General features: G+C 47.3%; 2 protein-coding genes across 4 annotated transcripts in view; both read left to right on the forward strand.

Moving 5' to 3' along the window:
* The first annotated feature begins 864 nt into the window (after positions 1 to 864).
* On the forward strand, positions 865 to 18398 carry LOC135456078 (DEP domain-containing mTOR-interacting protein-like). 3 transcript variants are annotated; one of them, XM_064729707.1, is made up of 9 exons: positions 865 to 981; positions 8097 to 8275; positions 11722 to 11866; positions 13176 to 13354; positions 14238 to 14423; positions 14787 to 14927; positions 15196 to 15266; positions 16974 to 17078; positions 18155 to 18398. In XM_064729707.1, exons 1-9 carry the CDS (start codon positions 977 to 979, stop codon positions 18278 to 18280), a joined length of 1137 nt encoding a protein of 378 aa, XP_064585777.1. In that variant the 5' UTR covers positions 865 to 976; the 3' UTR covers positions 18281 to 18398. The 3 variants fall into 3 exon arrangements, with proteins under 3 accessions (XP_064585777.1, XP_064585778.1, XP_064585779.1); XM_064729708.1 differs by having other exon boundaries at positions 867 to 981; positions 11743 to 11866; XM_064729709.1 differs by lacking the exon at positions 865 to 981 and adding an exon at positions 1181 to 1314 and having other exon boundaries at positions 11743 to 11866.
* COL20A1 (collagen type XX alpha 1 chain) overlaps positions 1188 to 18444 on the forward strand; it is a 73180-nt gene continuing 55923 nt past the window's right edge. The window contains exon 1 of the mRNA XM_064729706.1: positions 1188 to 1314. The gene's annotated coding sequence lies outside the window, so the exon portion shown is untranslated. The remainder of the gene's footprint in view (positions 1315 to 18444) is intronic.

Consider the following 18444-nt stretch of genomic DNA (forward strand, 5'->3'; position numbering starts at 1 on the left):
CAGCGCCGAGCTCTGCCCAGCCCCGCTCCTTCCCTCGGCTGCTCCTCCACCAGCAGGGAGCCACAAGAAACCCAAAGTGCCTCCATCTAAGGTGGTGCCTTTACCCCGTGTCCCCTGCTCCTCATGCTGCTCTTCCCGAGCCCCCAGCCCAGGTGGGTGGATTTAGGAGCATTTATGGGATTTATGTAGCAGCCTGGAAGTCTGTGCTGATGGAGACAACGGCAAACTTACTGCCTGCTGATTAATTACTGCTAGAGGGGCTAATTAAGACAGTGCTTAGTTTATTGATGCTTTATTGGACTTAAATTGAAGCAGAATCTCCTTAGCTGATAAAATTTCCTCCCCTGCCCTTACACTCATCTTCTCCACACTCTCTTTTGGTAGGTTTTGTGTTTGTGAGGTTTGGTCCCTTGTGCCAGGCAGTATTTTTCACTCCTGATTGAACTGATGGAAGCATGATTTTACAGGAACCTGACAGTAGTGATGGGTGTAATTAACCCTCTTATATCCCAGTTCCTCTGCCTTTTCCTTTGCTGGTCACCATCACTTTCAGGTCAGCTGTGGTCTTGCAGAAAGTTCCTCTAATAATGGGAATGATGAGTTGTAGAGGCACATTTTAGAGGTGGCATCAGTGTCAGCTTGGCACCAGCGGAGCTCACCCATTATTCCCATTATTAGAGGCAGATTTTAGAGGTGGCATCAGTGTCAGTTGGCTCCAGCAGAGCTCCAGGCTCACCAGTGCCAGATCTGGATACTCACAGCCTGTGCTTCTCCATCCAGCCTGCACAGAGGGAGGCTCAAGCTGCTCTGATCCCCCTTCAGCAAGGGCTGGCCGCGGTGTTGGATGCATCCCAACCTGCGGAAAGACAGGGAGCAAGGCACACGGCTTGCTTTGGGGAACGGCACATCTTTAACCCCCGCAGGAAGGTTACAGCCTAAGGAAGGAGCCGCTTTGTCCATCTTTGGCTCATCCTCCATGCGGTGAGTGCCCGGAGCCTGCCAGAGCCATCCCCGGCAGCGCAGGGCGCACCGCGGGCACCTCCGCGGCTCGCAGCGAGGGCGAGGGAGCAGCCGGCAGAGCCGCGCTCGGATTGCAGCAGGCTCCTCCTCCGGAGCCTGCCCAGGAGGAGGAACAGGCTTGGGCCGCAGTCAGCAGCTCCGGCTGCCTCACCTGCTCCGGGGGAGCCGCATCTCCCCAGCCTGCCCATGCGGAGCATCCCGGCCCGGCATGGAGAGCCTGAGCAGCAGCCTCAAGAAGAAAGCCACGGAGCAGCACTACAGGGCTGAGGTGATGATTGCTGGAGAGCAGCTGAGGTAGGAGGTCCCGGGCTCCTCCTGCACACGGGGATCTGGGCTGTGTCCCGTTAGCAGCAGGCTCAGAGCTTTATCCTTGAGCGAGCTTTCCCCCTCTGCAGTGCCTGCTGATCCTTCCTTCATCCACCAGAGTGCTGAGCCAGCTGCTCTTGTTTTACCTTGTCCTGCTCCTCCTCTCTGGCGTCTCCCACACTTCAGCCCCAGGTACCAGGGCACCGATGGGTGAGTTTAGATGGCCACAGGTTATTTTTGTCCCTTTCCACCTTCCCCGATGCACAGAGAGTGAAATGGTGGCGCTGAGCAACCCCCACAAGGTCCCTGACCCTGGCTAGATGAGGACAGCAGCACTTCTGGGGATGCTTTTGGGGTGACTTGGAAGGGCATTCCACATGCCTGAGCTGGATCTTCCCTTTCCCGAAAGTCTCTTTTGGGAACTTCTGTAGTCCCAGGTCCTTCATCAGTTTCTGAGGGTTTTCTTCTTATGAAAACAGAAATCCATTCTGCTTTGCAATGTGTGGCTGAAAAATGTGTTTCTTGTGTATGGGGGGTCAGAACCCCCTTCTTGCTTCCAAGCATCTGACTGTGGGCTTTCCTAGCTCTAGAGCAGTTTGCTTATTTGTATCTGGAGCTGTTCTGGTTTGTTATGAAATGTGGGTGGAAATAGGAAATATATCCTTGATAATGTAAATAGTCCAGAGCCTGAGTGTGCTATCATCAGAGCCCTAAAATTAGCTTCGTGTCGGTTTGTTGTCCTTTCTTAGTGAGCACTGGTAGCTTTAACTTTTTTATTTGTACTCTATCAAGGATTGATAATTTCCACCTAAGGATTGGGGCCCCATCTTGAGCATACAGCCAAGGAACAGAGCAGGTTTATTCATATTTGTATTTCCAGTAACTTATCTGGAGTGACTGAGCTTTAAGTTGAGCTGCATAGCCTGGGCCAAAGGAAGGGGTTAGATATTAAGAGAGAAAATAAAATACTCAAGCTGTGTGTTAAAGCTGTGTTCCATTTGTGGGGTTGGTGTGACTTCCCCATGCCTGTGGCAGGACAGGAGCAGATCAGACCCTGGACCATTTGGTGATTGTGACTGTAAGCACGAGAAGGGGATACAGTAAATTTGTTTGTGAACAGAACTCTTCCAGTACACTGCACACTGGGCTAAAGGTGAATAGAAACCCACAAGTTTATGTAGTTTTGGGGACATCCATAATTCTTTTTTATTTATTTATTTTTCCCCCCATAGCTGTAGTGCCTTGAAGTTTCCTGGTTTGGGGAGCTCCCAAAATCTGAGAGTTCCCAGTGAGGGAGAGGAGGGTCCTTTGCTGGGGCTGAGCACACAGCAGTTGCATCCTTCTGCTTTGGTCTGGGCAGGAGCCTGTTCCTGGTGCACAAGGATGGGAAGGAGCTGTTGGTGTAAAACCTGGGAAGGAAAATGAGGACATGGACACCAGCCTGGAGCTGGGCTGCTCCTACACTGAACCTCTGGCTGGAAGGAGAATTGAGAATTGAGGCAGAACACACAGAGTTTGAATTTCTCCCCTGTGTTTTGGGCATCTCACAGCCTGGCAGTCAGGAGTTAGTGGTATGGATTTTCCTGGATAGCTGCTGGAGAGCAACAGGGAAACTGAGGCAGAGAGGCTCGGTGATGTGTCAGACAACAGCAGATGGACGGGGATAAATGTCCACATTGTCCTCCCCTGCTTTTCCCCAGATGTGGAATACAGAGGCATGAAGGAGCCTTGCACTGCCCTGACTCAGTAAACCTCCATCAGCAAATAACGCTGCTGTATCCACACGAAACATCAAACATTTGTTTTTCCCTGCTCCCCGCTTCCTGCCCTGCCTCCCCACTATTACATTAAATCAAACAAACCTTTGCTCCATCTTTACAGTTCTTTGGCTTCCCAGCAAGTTTGCAAATGCCTCAGAGTTTGGTTTGGCCAGAGGGGTGAGTCTGTTCAGTGTCAGGATGTGTTTCCCAGCCAGGAATAGCTGCACAGTGAGGGCTGGAGGAATGCTCCCTGTGGATGGCTGGGAATGAAGTGGATCCTGAAGGAATCAGTGGGAGATTGGCCAGTGGGGTTTCAGTTTGCCTATCTGCCAGGGTCCCTCTGCTTCAATGGCTGCCTGGTCCAGGGAGAGGGAAAAAATTGTATTTTGAGTCTGTCTTCACCACAAAGACAAAAATAAAATTTTCCCTGATATTTTGGCCTTGAGTCTGACAAAGCTGCTGGCTCAGGCTCATTCCTCACATCTCCTGTCATTCCTCTTGTGTCAGACATAAAAACTTGCATGAAAATCACATTGGTTTTACTGGGCGTTGTGTATTCCTGGGTGGCATTCTGTAAGAGAGGCCCAATTAGTCACTTCTAATTGCAACAAATGGCTTATCTGCACAGAGAGGTTCTGGAGCAGCTTCCTCGCTTTGCATTCACACCCTGCTGTAATCAGAGTTCCTCAAGTATGGACAAGCCCTGGTGCGCTCTCATCTGGGTATTCCCATGGTCAGGAGAAGCAGCTGAGCTCTAATAGCTCTGCTAAGCTGCATTAATCACTCCTAAACATAAAAGATACTCAGTAAATTTATATCTTGCACAGGAAAAGTGAGAGGAGAAGGAAGATTTTTTCCTACAAAGAATAAAGTTGCAATTTCTGCCACTGTCCCAAACTTTCAGAGCTGGCGAGTGTTTTGTTTGGGTACTCAAACTGAAATGCTGTTAAATAAAGTGCTCATTCTTTGATGCTCTGGAAATTGGGCTCACTAAAGGTGTGTGTAATTTGTAGTCTTGCCCAAAAGTCATTTGTCTGCAGGAGGTTTGGTGGCTCTCTGTTGGACTTGGATCTCTTGTGGTGAGTGTGACTTCTTGAGGAATCATGGGCCACTGCTTGATGTAACAGTGAACTTTATTCAAAGATGAGACTTCATGGTCACAATGACCTTAAAAAGCTAATTATTAAATTTCTAGCACTGGTAAAAGGGAAGACTAGGAAGTAGACTTGTTCTTGCTGAGATTTCTTTCTGAGATTTAAGTTTTCCTATACTTATATTTAAATACAAAGAAAATGAAACATCTCAGTACCACTTTGGCTGTCACAGGTGTGCAAAGCCTGTGTCCCCACATGTACTGGTGCTTTTTCAGACTGGGGGTGATGCAAACTGGGCTTTGCTGAGCCCATTTTCAGCAAAATGCACAGTGTTTGCAGCAGCTCTTTTGCCTGATGTGCCTCTCCAGCAGCAGCTGCTTTGCAGAAATGCTCCTGTGGCTGTTGCTGCCTTTTAGTGAGCACTTAGTTGTTTGTTGTTTTGGTGGTTTTTTTTAAAATTTGTTTTTTGTTTGTTCCTGTGAAGATAGGAACAGAATATATCTTTTGGATGAGGCATCTTTCCAAGGCCACTCATTTGTGCTTAGTTGCTGTGGCACTGTGAACTGGAATTAATATCCTTGAAAGATCCACCTTGTCATTTGAGATGCTCAAGGTTTGTTTACATGGGAGGTGAGGGAGAGTTTATTCCTCTTCTGTTTGGATGTCCCTTTCCACAAGGTTACCCAGGATGAATAATGATGGCTTTGTAGTGACCTTGACAAAGAAACAATTTGCTTACCCAACACAACCTTCCCAAAGCAAACGCACGTGGAGGCTCTGCCTGCCAAGCCAGGAGTGTTTCATAAGAGCCCATTCTCACGTTCCAGCAAGTGTTTCATCCTGACCTTATTCTGGTGTTCTTTTTTTCCTTTTGAAGAGGTAATATGTCCACAGGGTAGATTTTGCTATCTACAAAACTCCTAATATTGCATATTATTATATATTTCCTTAATCTTATTTATCTGGAAGCATAATTAGAACCCGCTCATGGTTTCACTAGCTTTGTTTTTGTAACATCACACAAGAGCTGTTACATCCTGTGCCTGAAGGACAAAGTTTGTCTCTTCAGGGTTGACAGGAAACAGTAAACAAGAGGAAAGTGAAAAGTCTGCAAGGACATTCCAGCCGAGCCTCTTCCGCTGCCCTGAGTCTGCAGGACAGAGGGAAAACTCGTCACAAGTTTAAAACACCCCTTAAAGGCCCAAGATGCTGCTCCAGAGGTGCTGAAATACCACTTAATTCCTGTCCTGGCAGTTGCTCCCAAACAAATATTTTTAGAATAAATGTATTTTTAAAAGTTTAAACTATCATTCCTTGGCAGCATTGCTTCCTAAAAATATTTTATTTTTAAATTTTATTTATCTCCTTCAAAATCTCTGCATTTTAAAAATTTATTCTTAATATATTATTATATATTATTAATATATTATATATATTAACATTATAATAATATATTATAACATTATAACAATATATTGTAATAATACATACTAAAATATAATAATAATATATTATATATGAATATAACAATATATTTTATGAATATATTATTTTATATATTTAATATATATTAATACATTTAATGTATTTTAATATACTGTTATTTGAACATCTCATGTTCAAATAAAAGTAATAAAATAGTGAAAATAGTGTTCTCCTAACCTTACACATTCAGACTTTGTGTTATAAGATCTATGTAGTATTATATGTATAGGGGGTGTATGTGAGTGTAAATATATATATAGTCTATATATATAGGAGTCTATATTCTTTTATATAGATTCTATACATACAGATTTTATATATTCTATATCTAGACTCCTGTAGACTCTTGGTGGCAATAGAGCGCTCCTGGAACATTTCTTATCTTTTCCAAATACTCCTCCAAAGTGCCTTCCCACTTTTTGATTGTGAAGGAGAGAAAAATAAAATTGGCTGTGTTGTCCTCCGTGGGTGGGGATCCTCTGTTTGCAGTCACTCCTGACTGTGTCTGGTTGCATTTTGACAGTGGACCATGAAATAAAGGAAGGAAAAAAGACAAAAACTCCATAATAGCCAGGCAGCTGTCTGTGGAGTGTTCTTTCTGGGTAAAATACATCTGCAGAACGAGTGCTGGTCACAAGTGGGAATCAACCTCCCAGGTAAAGAGTGAAAGGCTGGATATGAACCTCAGAATTTGAGAGAGGTCTGTGCAAGGCAAGGCCAGGAGCCAGTTCTGCATGAATATTTAGTCAGTATTTTAATTACCAGAAAGGTCTGAAAACTTCTGTCAGCTTCTCAGGATTAATTTCAACAATCAATTACTAATTATTCTTCTAACAAAACATTTTATGGTAAAACTTTTAGGAACTTAGTATTTATAAATCTTTCAATATAGGATAAACTGAGAGATTTTTAGGGTATTCAAACTTCTTGTGAGGTACTTAAAATTTTGCACAACAGGCAAAAAGAACAAAAGAACTTGAGGCATGAAATAACAAAAGGCTGCAGTGTTTAATGCCCTAGTAAAATTCACTGGCCTGGGGCAAAACTGGGAATTGTGATGAATAATTTGAAACAAAAACCATCCTGCAGTTACAGAGATGTTTAATTAACATCTCCCCTCGGAGCCTGCTGCACACGCTGGGCATTTTCCAGCGCTGGTGTTTTGGGAACAGCCATGGCTACAGGGCAGAGTTTGGCCCCTGGACAGATCTGCTGCCAAGGTGGGCTGGCTTTGGCTGGAGCACAGAGGAACTCTGTGCCTTGTGGCTCACTCACTTGTTGAGGTCCTTTTGAAAGTCAAAGCTGTGCTCACCTGAGTAACCTTCCCCCATCTGCCTTTCCATCAGAGCTGCAGACCAGCCATAACATTGGGGTTGTGGGGAGAGGAGGGTTGGTTTTGGGTAAACTCTGTCCCATTCAATCCCCGCTAGAACCAGAAAATGCCAGGACTGTTCTCCACTGCTGCTGTGGGTTAGTGGGTACAGGGATCAAGTGGTGCTGGGATCCACCTGGCACTCTTTGCTTGGACAGGAGAAGGGAGAGCTCCTGTTACTGCTCCCACCTGGAGTTATGAGTAAGGCTCTGTCCTGGGGGCAGCTTTGTTCCTGCTTTTGTGGCCATGGGGATAGGAGAACTAGACACAGAATCATGCCAAGAGACATATACAAATACAAATGTGCTATTTGTACATACAAATACATGTACTTTTTATTTTCTGATTTTTGTCCCCTTTTCCCCCTCTTTGCTTGGCTGCTGTGGGTTTTAGAGGATGTTTAGAATGAAAAGACATGTATGGGTCAGACTACATCTGCTCAGGCAACCTGAGTGGTGGCAGGAGGGGAGAAGGGGATGGTGGAGAGAAGTGACCATGGTCACAGGGGTCTGAGGATGAGGGAAGAGACGAGGATCTGACTCCATGTTTCAGAAGGCTTGATTTATTATTTTATTATATATATTATATTAAAACTATACTGAAAGAATAGAAGAAAGGATTTCATCAGAAGGCTAGCTAAGAATAGAAAAAGAATGATAACAAAGGCTTGTGGCTCGGACTCTCTGTCCGAGCCAGCTGACTGTGATTGGCCATTAATTAGAAACAACCAACATGGGCCAGTCACAGATCCACCCGTTGCATTCCACAGCAGCAGATAACCAATGTTTACATTTTGTTCCTGAGTCCTCTCAGCTTCTCAGGAGGAAAAATCCTAAGGAAAGGATTTTCCATAAAAGATGTCTGTGACAGAGAGGCTCCCTGGGATTGGGTGATGCAGCCTGGCAGTGCCAAGGGGTTTGGTTGAATTGATCAGTCTCTGGCTGCTTGGCACCAGCCCCAGCACATCCAGGGTGGTCTCTCCAAGCTGGACAGATCTGGGCCATCAGACCCAAGCTTCCCTGAGAGCCCAGCTGTGCTCAGTGGCTGCTGTTCCCCCAGACTCCGTCTCCACGATGGGAAGCTGATCAAGGACAGGAGGTTCCACCTGCGCACGTACCCCAACTGCTTCGTGGCCAAGGAGCTGACGGACTGGCTGGTGGAGCACAAGGACGCGCCCGACCGCGAGACCGCCATCCGCCTCATGCAGAAGCTGATGGACCACTACATCATCCACCACGGTGTGTGGGGCTCCTGCCACCCCCAGGGCGGGCTGCGTGTCTGCTCACCCCGTGTGTCACAGCGCCATGTCCCTGTGTGCCACCCTGCCGTGGGTGAGGGCTCCTGGAGAGGCTGGGGAAGGATGGATGGGGCTGGTTGGTGGGAAGGTGTGTTGTTTTGGGGGATGTGCCAGGTACTCAGCACTGGTGAGGGCACACCTCCAGTGCTGTGTCCAGTTCTGGCCCCTCAGTTTGGGAAGGATGTTGAGATGTTGGAGTGCGTCCAGAGGAGGCAACGAGGCTGGTGAGAGGCTTGGAACACACACCCTGTGAGGAACAGCTGAGGGAGGTGGGGGTGTTTACCCTGGAGAAAAGGAGACTCAGAGGTCACCATATCACTTCCCTGAAAGGTTGTAGCCAGGTAGGGTTGGTCTCCTTCTCCCAGCAGCACTGACAGAACCAGAGGACACAGTCTCTCTGCATCAAGGGAAATATGGGTTGGATATTAAAAAACTTCTGTAAAAAGTTTTTTACAGAAAGAGTGATAAACTTCTGGAATGGCCTGCTTGGGGACATGGTAGAGTCACCATCCCTGGATGTGTTTAACAAAGCCTGGATGTGGCACTGGGTGCCATGGCTTGGTTGCGGTGTTGGGGCTGGATTGGATTCAATGATCTTGAAGGTCTCTTCCAACCCAGTCATTCTGTGAATTCTGTGAGTTCCCTGCCCACCAGAGAAGGAGCTTGGGCTGTGCACTGGTAAAATGACATCTAAAGTGTCTCCCCTTTGAAAGCAAGCCCAGTAAGACCTGACCTGTATTCCTGTACAGCAGCTGGTCTGGCTCATGTCTGTGTCACACAGAAGCGGAAGCTGAATTATAGCACATTTCACCTCTGCACCGTAAGACCCCAGTACTCCTCAGTTTCCTCATGCTGGGACAAAGAGGGTTCTGGAGTCCACATCACTCCAAGGAAAATTTAATCTGTCACCTGTGAACCTAAAGCTGCAGCAGTCCTGTAGGAAAGCCTCCCTTGGGATTTAAGTGTGTGCTGCCATTACAAAGGCTTGTCTGTGAAACCTAATTAAAAAGAAATTAATTAAAAAAGGAAGTGTGGAGAAAAAGCAGCTTGATGCTCAAGCCCAGCTCTTAGCAGTACTCAGGTTTTTTTTCTTTTTAAAATTTCTTTGGAACTCTCAGGAGTTTTGAATTAACTCAGGTCACATACTGAGCTCTGTGCTGCAGAGCAAGGTCCAGCCCTTGGTCCCAATATAACAACAGAAAACAAGCTGTGCTTCAGATGGGCAAAAAGCAATTCCTGTCCATGTGGTTTTCAGGCCCAGCCAGGAACAGAACCCCCAGACTGTCAAACAGCCCTGGATCACCTCTGCCATGGGTGGGAAGGGCTGTGGCTGAGCTCCCAGGGCTTTGGGGCAGGAGCTGGGTGCTGATGTGTCACACGAGGATGCAGCTGAGGAGACAGAAGCAGATGATGACCACACCAAACCAAACCCTCTCCTCCCCCCTCTTTTCTGGGGTCCAAATATAGCTGCCTTTGACCACTGCAATGCAAACACTCCCTGTTGCCATCTGCTCCTTGCTGAGGGTAATGCCCTTTACATTAAACTGCCTAGAATAAAAATAAACTGCTGCTGGGCTTTATCACAAAAAAACGAAGCAGGGAGTTCTCAGTTAACCATTAACGCTTACACCTGATTATTCTTCCACCTCCCCAGCTGACAGTTTCAAATAAATCCATTAGTTAATTAAACCTGTGCAGCACTGGGTGCCAGCACTGTTTTGATTGCATATTAAGACATGTCCCTCCTGCTCCTGTGACAATTCCTGGCAGGACACAGAAGCTGACTTTCCAACTTGCCTTGTGTCCATTAATTTTGTTAGTCCTGTGGAAAGAGGGCTGCCAGCACAGTGCTGGGTGCTTGGCAATTGTCTGGCTGAACTGTTTGCCCTCTTCTCCCCTGGCATCCAGATAATTATCTCATGAAGATCATCGTGCTGCCTCTTAATTGTCTGGTGTGCTCTGAGCTTTGGTTCTGTTACACGCTGGAAACACAATGAAATTGGTCTTTAAATAGAAAAAACTGCTTTGGTTTTCTATGGGCACAGTCCTGTAGGATTTTTTGTTCTATTTCTGGTTGCAGTGGCTTTGGAATAGTTGCTCCTTGGGATTATGAGGCTGCAGACTTTCACTTAAAACAAAGGTTGTTAAAACAACTTTCTCATCCTGCCCTTGTGCTTGGTGAGTCACAGGCTTTGGAGTCCTGATTGCATCTGAGACAGCTGCACTGCAGGAATGATGAGCCCAAGATAATCTGACAAGTTTTGGCATTTTGCTGCTCACCTGAAGGGGAATGTGGTTCTGCCAGTCTGCTCGGAAGGATGAAAAAGAGTTAAAATTTTCACAAGAAGTATCTTGAATCTTTTGAATTTCACTCTAGTGGATGGTGTTACTTTAGTGAGGAAACATTTGTGGTTTTTCTTTTTCCCTTGGACTAATTTTCTTTGCTTTCCAGGCATATTCTTTATTCTGGTTTTGTTGGTTTTTGTTGTTTGTGGTTTTATTACCTCCTTAATTTCTTCTTCTTGCCTCAGGTGGGTGCAGCTGAAGGCAGGCTGACTTTTAAGAGCTGAACTATGACTTTTGGGTTGGGTTTTTTTGGTCTTTGTTTTAGTTTTGTTGTTGTTGTAGATTTTTATTTTTTACTTGCAGTCTAGGAGTCTGTTTCAGGCAGGTTTATCTCACATATTTAAATATTTGATATACCAAATATTTACTTGCTAAAGGTTACATGAACTATAGAGCCATGTGTTTACAGACTGTGTGCCCATCCCCAAGGTGAATCCCAGGCTTTTCATACAGATTTAATAATTCCAGTTGTATTGCACCTGGCTTTGAATGAAAGTTTCTCTTGAGGTCAGTTTGCCATGCAAATGAATTGTGCAGGGTTGGCACAAAATTATGTGGAAAGGTTCATGCCATTTTTTTTTTTAGCTTATGGGTAATTTTTTTGTTTATGAGTATTTTTGATAGACAGTGGTGATTTTATGGGGGTTTGAGTGCAGTATGGTTTTGTTTCCTCTGTCCTCTAAGTCTGCTTATGTGTGGCTGTAGCTTTTAAAATAAGTTGATTGAGGCAGTTCTGTTCATCCTCTTTCAGTCTAAATTGAAACAGTAATACCTAAATTTAAAAAAAAATCCTGTTTTTTCTAATGAATATTTTAATGTTTGGGACAAAATGCAGCCCCCAACTCCATCTTTGCCAAGGTCTGTTCTTTGGGAATTGCCTCTCCCATTAGCATGAGCTTCAGGTGCTCACGGGCAGGTAATTTTTGGGGACTGAGGGCTCGGATGCCGATTGTTCAATGGGATGAGTGGCACAGGGAGGGACACGGCATGAAACCCTCACAGCTTTTAGCCATGAGACAACACCCTGTGTGTCCCTGACAGCCCTGCCCTGTGTCCCTGCAGTCTGTGACGAGCACTCGGATTACAAGGATGCCAAGCTGCTCTACCGCTTCCGCAAGGACGACGGCACCTTCCCCCTCAGCAAGGACGTGAAGGTGTTCCTGCGGGGGCAGAGCCTCTATGAGAAGTACGTGAGTCCTGCCTGGCCCTGGGGCACTGGGGCTGTGCCCTGCTGGCTCTGCTGGCTGTGCTGGGAGCCCCTGGCTCTGCTTTTCCTTCTCTGCCCTCCCTGCTGGGAAATGCTGCATTTCCTCAGCCCTGCCACAGCTGCAGGACAGCCAGGGCATGGGACTGGAGCTTTGCTATGAGCTCATGGATGCTTCCAAGGGCTCCAGCCCACGTGCAGGGTCTGGGATGTGCTGCAGGGAGGTGCAGTCTGAGTGCTCCTGCGATCAGCACATCCAGGGGCCATTCCCAGCACTCTTCCAGCCTCTTGGTGTGAGCCGTGTTAGGACTTATGTCCCACCAAAATCAGCAAGGTATGGGACTTTCAGGACCCTCATGGGCCTGGGTCCATGCCCCTTTCTTAGCCTCATTCTCAGCACTCTTCCAGGCTCCTCCTGTGAGCTGCTTCCACCAGCTGTGTTAGGACTTATGTCCCACCAAAATCAGCAACGTATGGGACTTTCAGGACCCTCATGGGCCTGGGTCCCTGAGCCTATTAGTCTATTTAGGCTATTAGGCTATTTCTTAGCCTAATTTGCAAAATTTGTAATGGAAAAGATTATTGCCAAAGAGTAGAGAAAACTCCTTCCACCTCCAAGTGTTTTATTTTCGTTGTGTCGGTTGTTTCTGGTTCTAAATCCAAGCCATCTTTCCATAGCTTAACCCCAGCCCATTCTCTGGACCCGTTTCCTTTAACAGCCTCTTCACAGCTTCTCATCCTCCCCATTCTAGCAGCGAGAGTCACAAACCGGCCCTGAAGGAGGGTCCTCCATCCGGCCGGGGGGTGATTTTGGGTGTTTCCCTGTCCCTGTGCCAGATGTACATCCCAGATGTGCTTCGCTCTTGATCCGCAGCATTGCCCTGGGATGGGAGCGCGTCCCTGCGCTCTGATGGCCGAGCCGGCTGCACCCTCTCGTGGAGACCCGGGATCCAGCTCTCACTCGCTGCCAGGGAGCCCCTGCTGGCTGAAACCCGCCTTGTCCTTCCATTTGGACTCTCTGCCGTCTGTTACCCACACTCAGTCCCTTGCTTGCCTTTCCCTGCGATCTTTACCTGAGCTCACCTGGTTTTGCTGGATCCTGCCTCGCTGTGCTGAGGATTTACAGAGGTGCCCGACTGCAGCTGCGGGTTCCTGCCTCCCTTCCCGCTGCTCCCCGGCAGCAATGTTCTGGCTGCAATGCTTTGCCCGCTCCCCCCGGCCTTGCTAAACCCGGCTGCAGCTGCCCAGGGATGTTTGGCATCACGGCAGCCTTGTCCCACCTCTGTGCCAGGCTGGTGAGCGTGGAGGAGTCAATCCTGAAGGTGAGGGAGGAGAACTCGGTGAAGTACCAGAGGACTTTCCTGGGCTCTGAGATGATCGACTGGCTCATTCAGGAGGGAGAGGTGGAGAACAGGCAGGAGGCAGTGGAGCTGGGCCGGGCCCTGCTGGAGCACGGGATCATTCAGCATGGTGAGCCAGCCTGGGGAGCGAGGGATGAGCAGAGGAACAAATCCCCATTCATGCCACGCAACAAGTGCTGGTCAAGTGCCCACTTGGAGATGGCAATGCAGCCTTTGAGTTCTATGTTTGGAGCTGGTGACCTTTGAAACTGGAGCAATCTTTACCATCCACAAAGGCTTTGAGATGAAATCTGAGCTCTTGCTCTTCAATTCTTCAAAGCTGCCGGCCTGGGGTTTGGGCTGCACCCTTGGGTTTGGAGGGCTGGGGCGTGAGGATGTCATGTTTAGCTCCTCTTGGCTGGAGATCCTATCCATCTGCTATAATTAAACTGTAATTCGGAAGGCAGGGAGTCCTCTGAATGTGTTGGGACAGGGGCAGATGGAAGGCTGTGACACTGGGAGATGGCACCTCCAGGGGGTGGCCCTGCTGTTCCTCCCTCCCTGCAGGCAGAAAAGCTGCAGTAGAGCACAGGAGTATTAAAACCAATTCATGAAGGTCCCTCATTGTCGCTATAGGACACAAAATAACATGATGCGCACACACAGGTAAAAAAAGCATTTTTAAGGTAAAAAAAGCATTTTAAGGTAAAAAATGCATTTTTAATTTCTGATTCTAACATTTATAGATTTCTAAAAGTGACAGTGGATTGGAGTGTGACAGTGCCAATGTCCAATGACACTTTACAAACTAACAGTTTATCAAATTTCTCTTCTTCCATATAAGAATGCAAAACAATAAGTTGCTTACATAAAGTGGGTGAGAAAGTTCGTTACAAGAATGTAGACCTCAGAAGGCTTAGAAAAGCTTAAAAAATCAGGGCAACACCCTCAGGATATTTATTATTTATTTTTCCACCCCCTCAGCCTCTCCCTCCTCCCCTGTTCTCTCCTAGTCTCCAACAGGCATCACTTCTTTGACAGTGACATCCTCTACCACTTCTGGATCAATTTCCGCCGCCGCCGGCGGCTGACGGAGCTGCTCAATGAGAACTCTGCCCGTGCCCTCTCCGAGAGCCCCGACAGCCCCTTCTGCCTCCGAAAGCTCAACCCAGAGCCTGGCAACACCAGCTTCCTCTCTGGTAACCATGGGTGTGAAAGCAAGGGTTAATTACCAGAGCACCCCAGGGATGAGGGTGTTGCTCCAGCAGAGTTTGAGAGGTTTCTCTGGGCACCCCATGAATGAACACCCATCCCAGTGGTTTGTGGTGGATGTTACAATGCACTGGCAGTCCCTAGCACGGCCCCCTGTCCCAGGAAAATAACTCAGCTTAGCATCATATCAGCTCTTGATCTTTCTTTGAAGCTGGTTTTACTCTTTCTAAGCTCAAATACCTTCTTCTGTGCACACATACCTTTCAAGTGTAGGTCAGTCTTGGGGGGAAGTGTGTTTTTTTAAACTACTCTGTTTTTCTATAGAACATTTTTTTATGTGCCTCTTTCAGTCCAGACCAGCAAGGAGATCAAAGTTGTCTCAGCAGTCCGAAGGAGCAGCATCACTTCCCTCTCTGGAAACTCCAACGCCTACTTCAGTGCTCCTCCTACCTTGGTATTCCCTCCTGTGGCTGAGTGCAACCCCAAATCAGGTCTGGGCTTCTGCATTGCCTGTTGTTGTATGGGAGACTCTACTCCTTCAGGGCACAAACCCATCAAACCCCTCTCAGCCTCACCTCTGCACCTTGGTTTGAAAAGTTGTGTGTGTGTTTGGCAAACCACTGAGATGAACTCAGAGGTTTCTGTGTGCAGAAGCTGTGGTTCTGTTTTCCAGCCCAGGGTGATGCCCAGGCTGCCTTGTTATGCACTTTCCTGTACAAACCCCTTGATTCTGATGGAATCTGTCACCTTCTGCTCTAGTGTTAAAGAGACCCGTCACCACTGAGGAGCTGCTGTCCCCTGGGGCCCCCTATGTCAAGAAAACACTGACTGTGAGTGACCATTGGGATTGGCATTGCTAATGCAGCAGTACCCAGCTCCCTGCCTGCTCTTTGGTGCTTTTCTGTTGGCTGCTCTGACCTCTCCATGCTAAAGCTTTGTCTGCTTGTCACATCATCCTGGCTTTTTGTTGGTGAGTCTCCAGGGGTCAATGTCTTCACACATTCTTGTGGGTGGAAATGTGCTCAGCCTCTCTGAGAGCAGGAAAAAAAAAATACTTTCTGGCCAGAAAAAATCTCCCATTTTGGATTTTTTTTTTGCCATTGGTCAGGCCCTGGCACAGGGTGCCCAGAGAAGCTGTGGGAGCCCCATCCCTGGAAGTGTCCAAGGGCAGGGTGGACAAGGCTTGGAGCAGCCTGGGATAGTGGAAGGTGTCCCTGCTCATGGCAGGGGGTGGAACAAGCTGATCTTTAAGGTCATTTCCAATCCAACCCATTCTAATATTCTGTGATTTCTGTTCCATCCATGCAAGCTGTAGGATCAGTAAGTGTTGTGATGTTTGGGACTGTGACACTCACCCTCTGTCACACCCTTTATGCACAGCTCTATGCACATTTCAGGTCCCTCTGCAGATCAGGGGTGTTGTTTTGATCCATCAGCATCTGATGGAGCTGCAGTGGGTGGGGGGAGCACCCAAGGGCCACTCTTGCCTTCCTTATGTTGGGCTTTTACATGGACAAATCTCCAGGATGCTGCAGGCAACTCAAGTTTGGGGCTTTGCTTTTTAAATTATTTCTAAAGCTGTAGGGCTGGTGGGTGAAAATATTGCAAGGCAGCTCCTGCCCTGTGGATCCTGTTGCACTTGGCTATTTTTGTGTCTCACCCCTTCACTGCCCACCTCTGAAAGGGGCAATCTCACAGGGAGCAGTGTAAGAAGTGTGGGGGCTGCCTTGCCATGCTGGTTTGGCACCAGGAAATGTCGATCAGGTTCCCAAATTAAGTGTGCTGTACAAAGGGGTGGGAAGGAGCAAGAGAAATCAAGCTGGTGATTGGCATGGCACATCTGAGGAAGTGCTGCTCATTCTCCTCCTGAATGCTCTTGCCCTGCCCTTCAACTCTGCCAGCCTGGCCCTTTCACGGCTCATTTCCTCCTGCTTAGCTCTGCAGTTGCTGCTATTTATTTATATGGGCCATGTGCAAAGCCCCTTGGGAATTCCTTTTCTCTTTTGGGTACTTCAGAGGGCTGCAGTGCCACAGCAAACTGCTCTGGCAGGCTGACACCAGAGTGTCCAGGCAGGAGCAGCCCCTTCCAGCCAGGAAATGCTCTGCTGTGCCAAGGAAAAGGCTCAGCAGGTGTGTGTGTGCCCTGGGAATGGTCTCAGGCATGCTCGAGGTGCCTGCCTTGCACTACAGCTTGGTGCTGCCTGTGATTCTCCTTCCTGCACAGGCTGACAGGGAATTAATCAAAAATTATTAATTAATTAGTTAGGTAATTAATAAAAAAATAGCAGCTTTGCAAGGAGCAATTAATCAGTTCTGCATCTCACTTGGTGCTCAGCCTTTTCTCTCCTGCCCAGAATGAGTTAGAATCATCTCTATCTCTCTGTCTCTCTAGGAGCTGTTGCATCTCCTCTCTGCAGCCCATTCCTTGGTTTTTAAAGGAATTTTTGTTTTCCTTGCCCATTCCTTGGTTTTTAAAGGAATTTTTGTTTTCCTTTCCCATTCCTTGGTTTTTAAAGGAATTTTTGTTCTCCTTGCAGATTGTGGGGGATGCAGTGGGCTGGGGGTTTGTGGTTCGAGGAGGAAGACCTTGCCACATCCAGGCAGTGGACCCAGGAGGACCTGCTGCTGCTGCAGGGATGAAGGTACCTCTTACCCATGGAGAATAAACAGGAGACAGGATTTGTGTCCTGTTTGAGCTTGTTGGGCTGAGCACATCCTCCATGATAGTCCCACCTGCTGCCCTGGGGATCAGACTGATGGAATGGCACATGGAGCTCTGGGAGAGATGGAGGGAGGGACGTTGTGGGCAGCTGAAACTTAAAAAAACTTTGTCAAAAATAAACCATCCCTCTGCCAGACCTTGGAACTGTCAAAATGGTTTGAGCTACTTAAACAAAGTACAGAATTCCCAGTTCAGTTCCGGTGATTTTATATAACCCCAGGGAGGAAGGGAAGGAGCAGAGCTTTGTCCTGAATCACAGTTCTGAAATGCTCAGCTCCTGAGCATTTTGTTTCTCTGCTATTAGCAATGGACTTCTCCATCGAGCTGTTTTCCATGCACACAAAACTTTAATAATATCAAATTGATGCCTTGATTTGATTCATCAAGTAACTTCCAGTATTTACAGCTCAGGAGAAATGGACTTAGAGCTTGAAACTTACTTTAGGCCCAGGCATGTGAGTTTGGTGTGCAGTCTTAGGCATGAATGAAAAAAGTGTTGTTTCCCTACAGAAACCCCAGCAGCAAGAGAGTAATTTCTGAAAGCTGATATAAGTCTAAAGTCAAATGAATATTTGAAACAATGGAATTTTTCAGAGGCAGAGTGTGACTCCTTGTTTGCTTCAGGCAGGATTGGAAGGGGATGGATGAATTTGTTTCATTTACTCAAGAGCCCAGTTAATTTCTACTTACCTAATCTCATTTGCTACCAAATTGCTGGATGTTAATATTGTGTTTCATTTCCATCTGTGAAACGATCCCCTGCTCATAAATGAGTCTTTTTTTTCCTCTTTTAGCTCACAGCCTAAATCCCCTTGGTCCCATTTCTATGTCACAGTGATTGCAGCACTGTGATTATTGGTGTAGCTACAGGCTGGTGATGCTTGAGGCTTTCCAGGATTTTGACACGAGTTATTTGCACCTCAGCCAGCATTTCCAGCTAATCCAGGGCAGGAGGTGCTGTGGGGCTGGAGGTGAGCTGTCCCTGCTCTCTTGCAGGTGTGCCAGTTTGTGTTCTCAGTGAATGGGGTCTACGTTCTGCACCTGGACTATCAGACCATCAGCAGCCTCATCATGACAGGACCAAGGACTCTGGTGATGGAAGTCATGGAAGCCATTGAATGAGCCAAGGAGTCTCTTGGCAGGGATGGACTGTGGGGAGGGACCAAGCTCGACCGCTCACTGTGATGTGTTACCCACGCATTTTGATGTATTTTCAAATAAATACGTTCAAATGGACAAATCTTGGATTTTTATCCTATTGAAATATTTATCTCTGCCTGCTGTCA

Source organism: Zonotrichia leucophrys, chromosome 20 (assembly GCF_028769735.1).
Source record: "Zonotrichia leucophrys gambelii isolate GWCS_2022_RI chromosome 20, RI_Zleu_2.0, whole genome shotgun sequence".
Classification (NCBI taxonomy): Eukaryota; Metazoa; Chordata; class Aves; order Passeriformes; family Passerellidae; genus Zonotrichia; species Zonotrichia leucophrys.

What these genes read in the sequence shown, in the direction of transcription:
- LOC135456078 (XM_064729709.1), top strand. Translation starts at nt 1,229, where the DNA reads ATGGAGAGCCTGAGCAGCAGCCTCAAGAAGAAAGCCACGGAGCAGCAC. An exon ending in GGGCAGAGCCTCTATGAGAA is followed by an intron (nt 11,867 to 13,175) that starts GTACGTGAGTCC and finishes CCTCTGTGCCAG; the next exon opens with GCTGGTGAGCGTGGAGGAGT. An exon ending in ATGTCAAGAAAACACTGACT is followed by an intron (nt 15,267 to 16,973) that starts GTGAGTGACCAT and finishes TTCTCCTTGCAG; the next exon opens with ATTGTGGGGGATGCAGTGGG.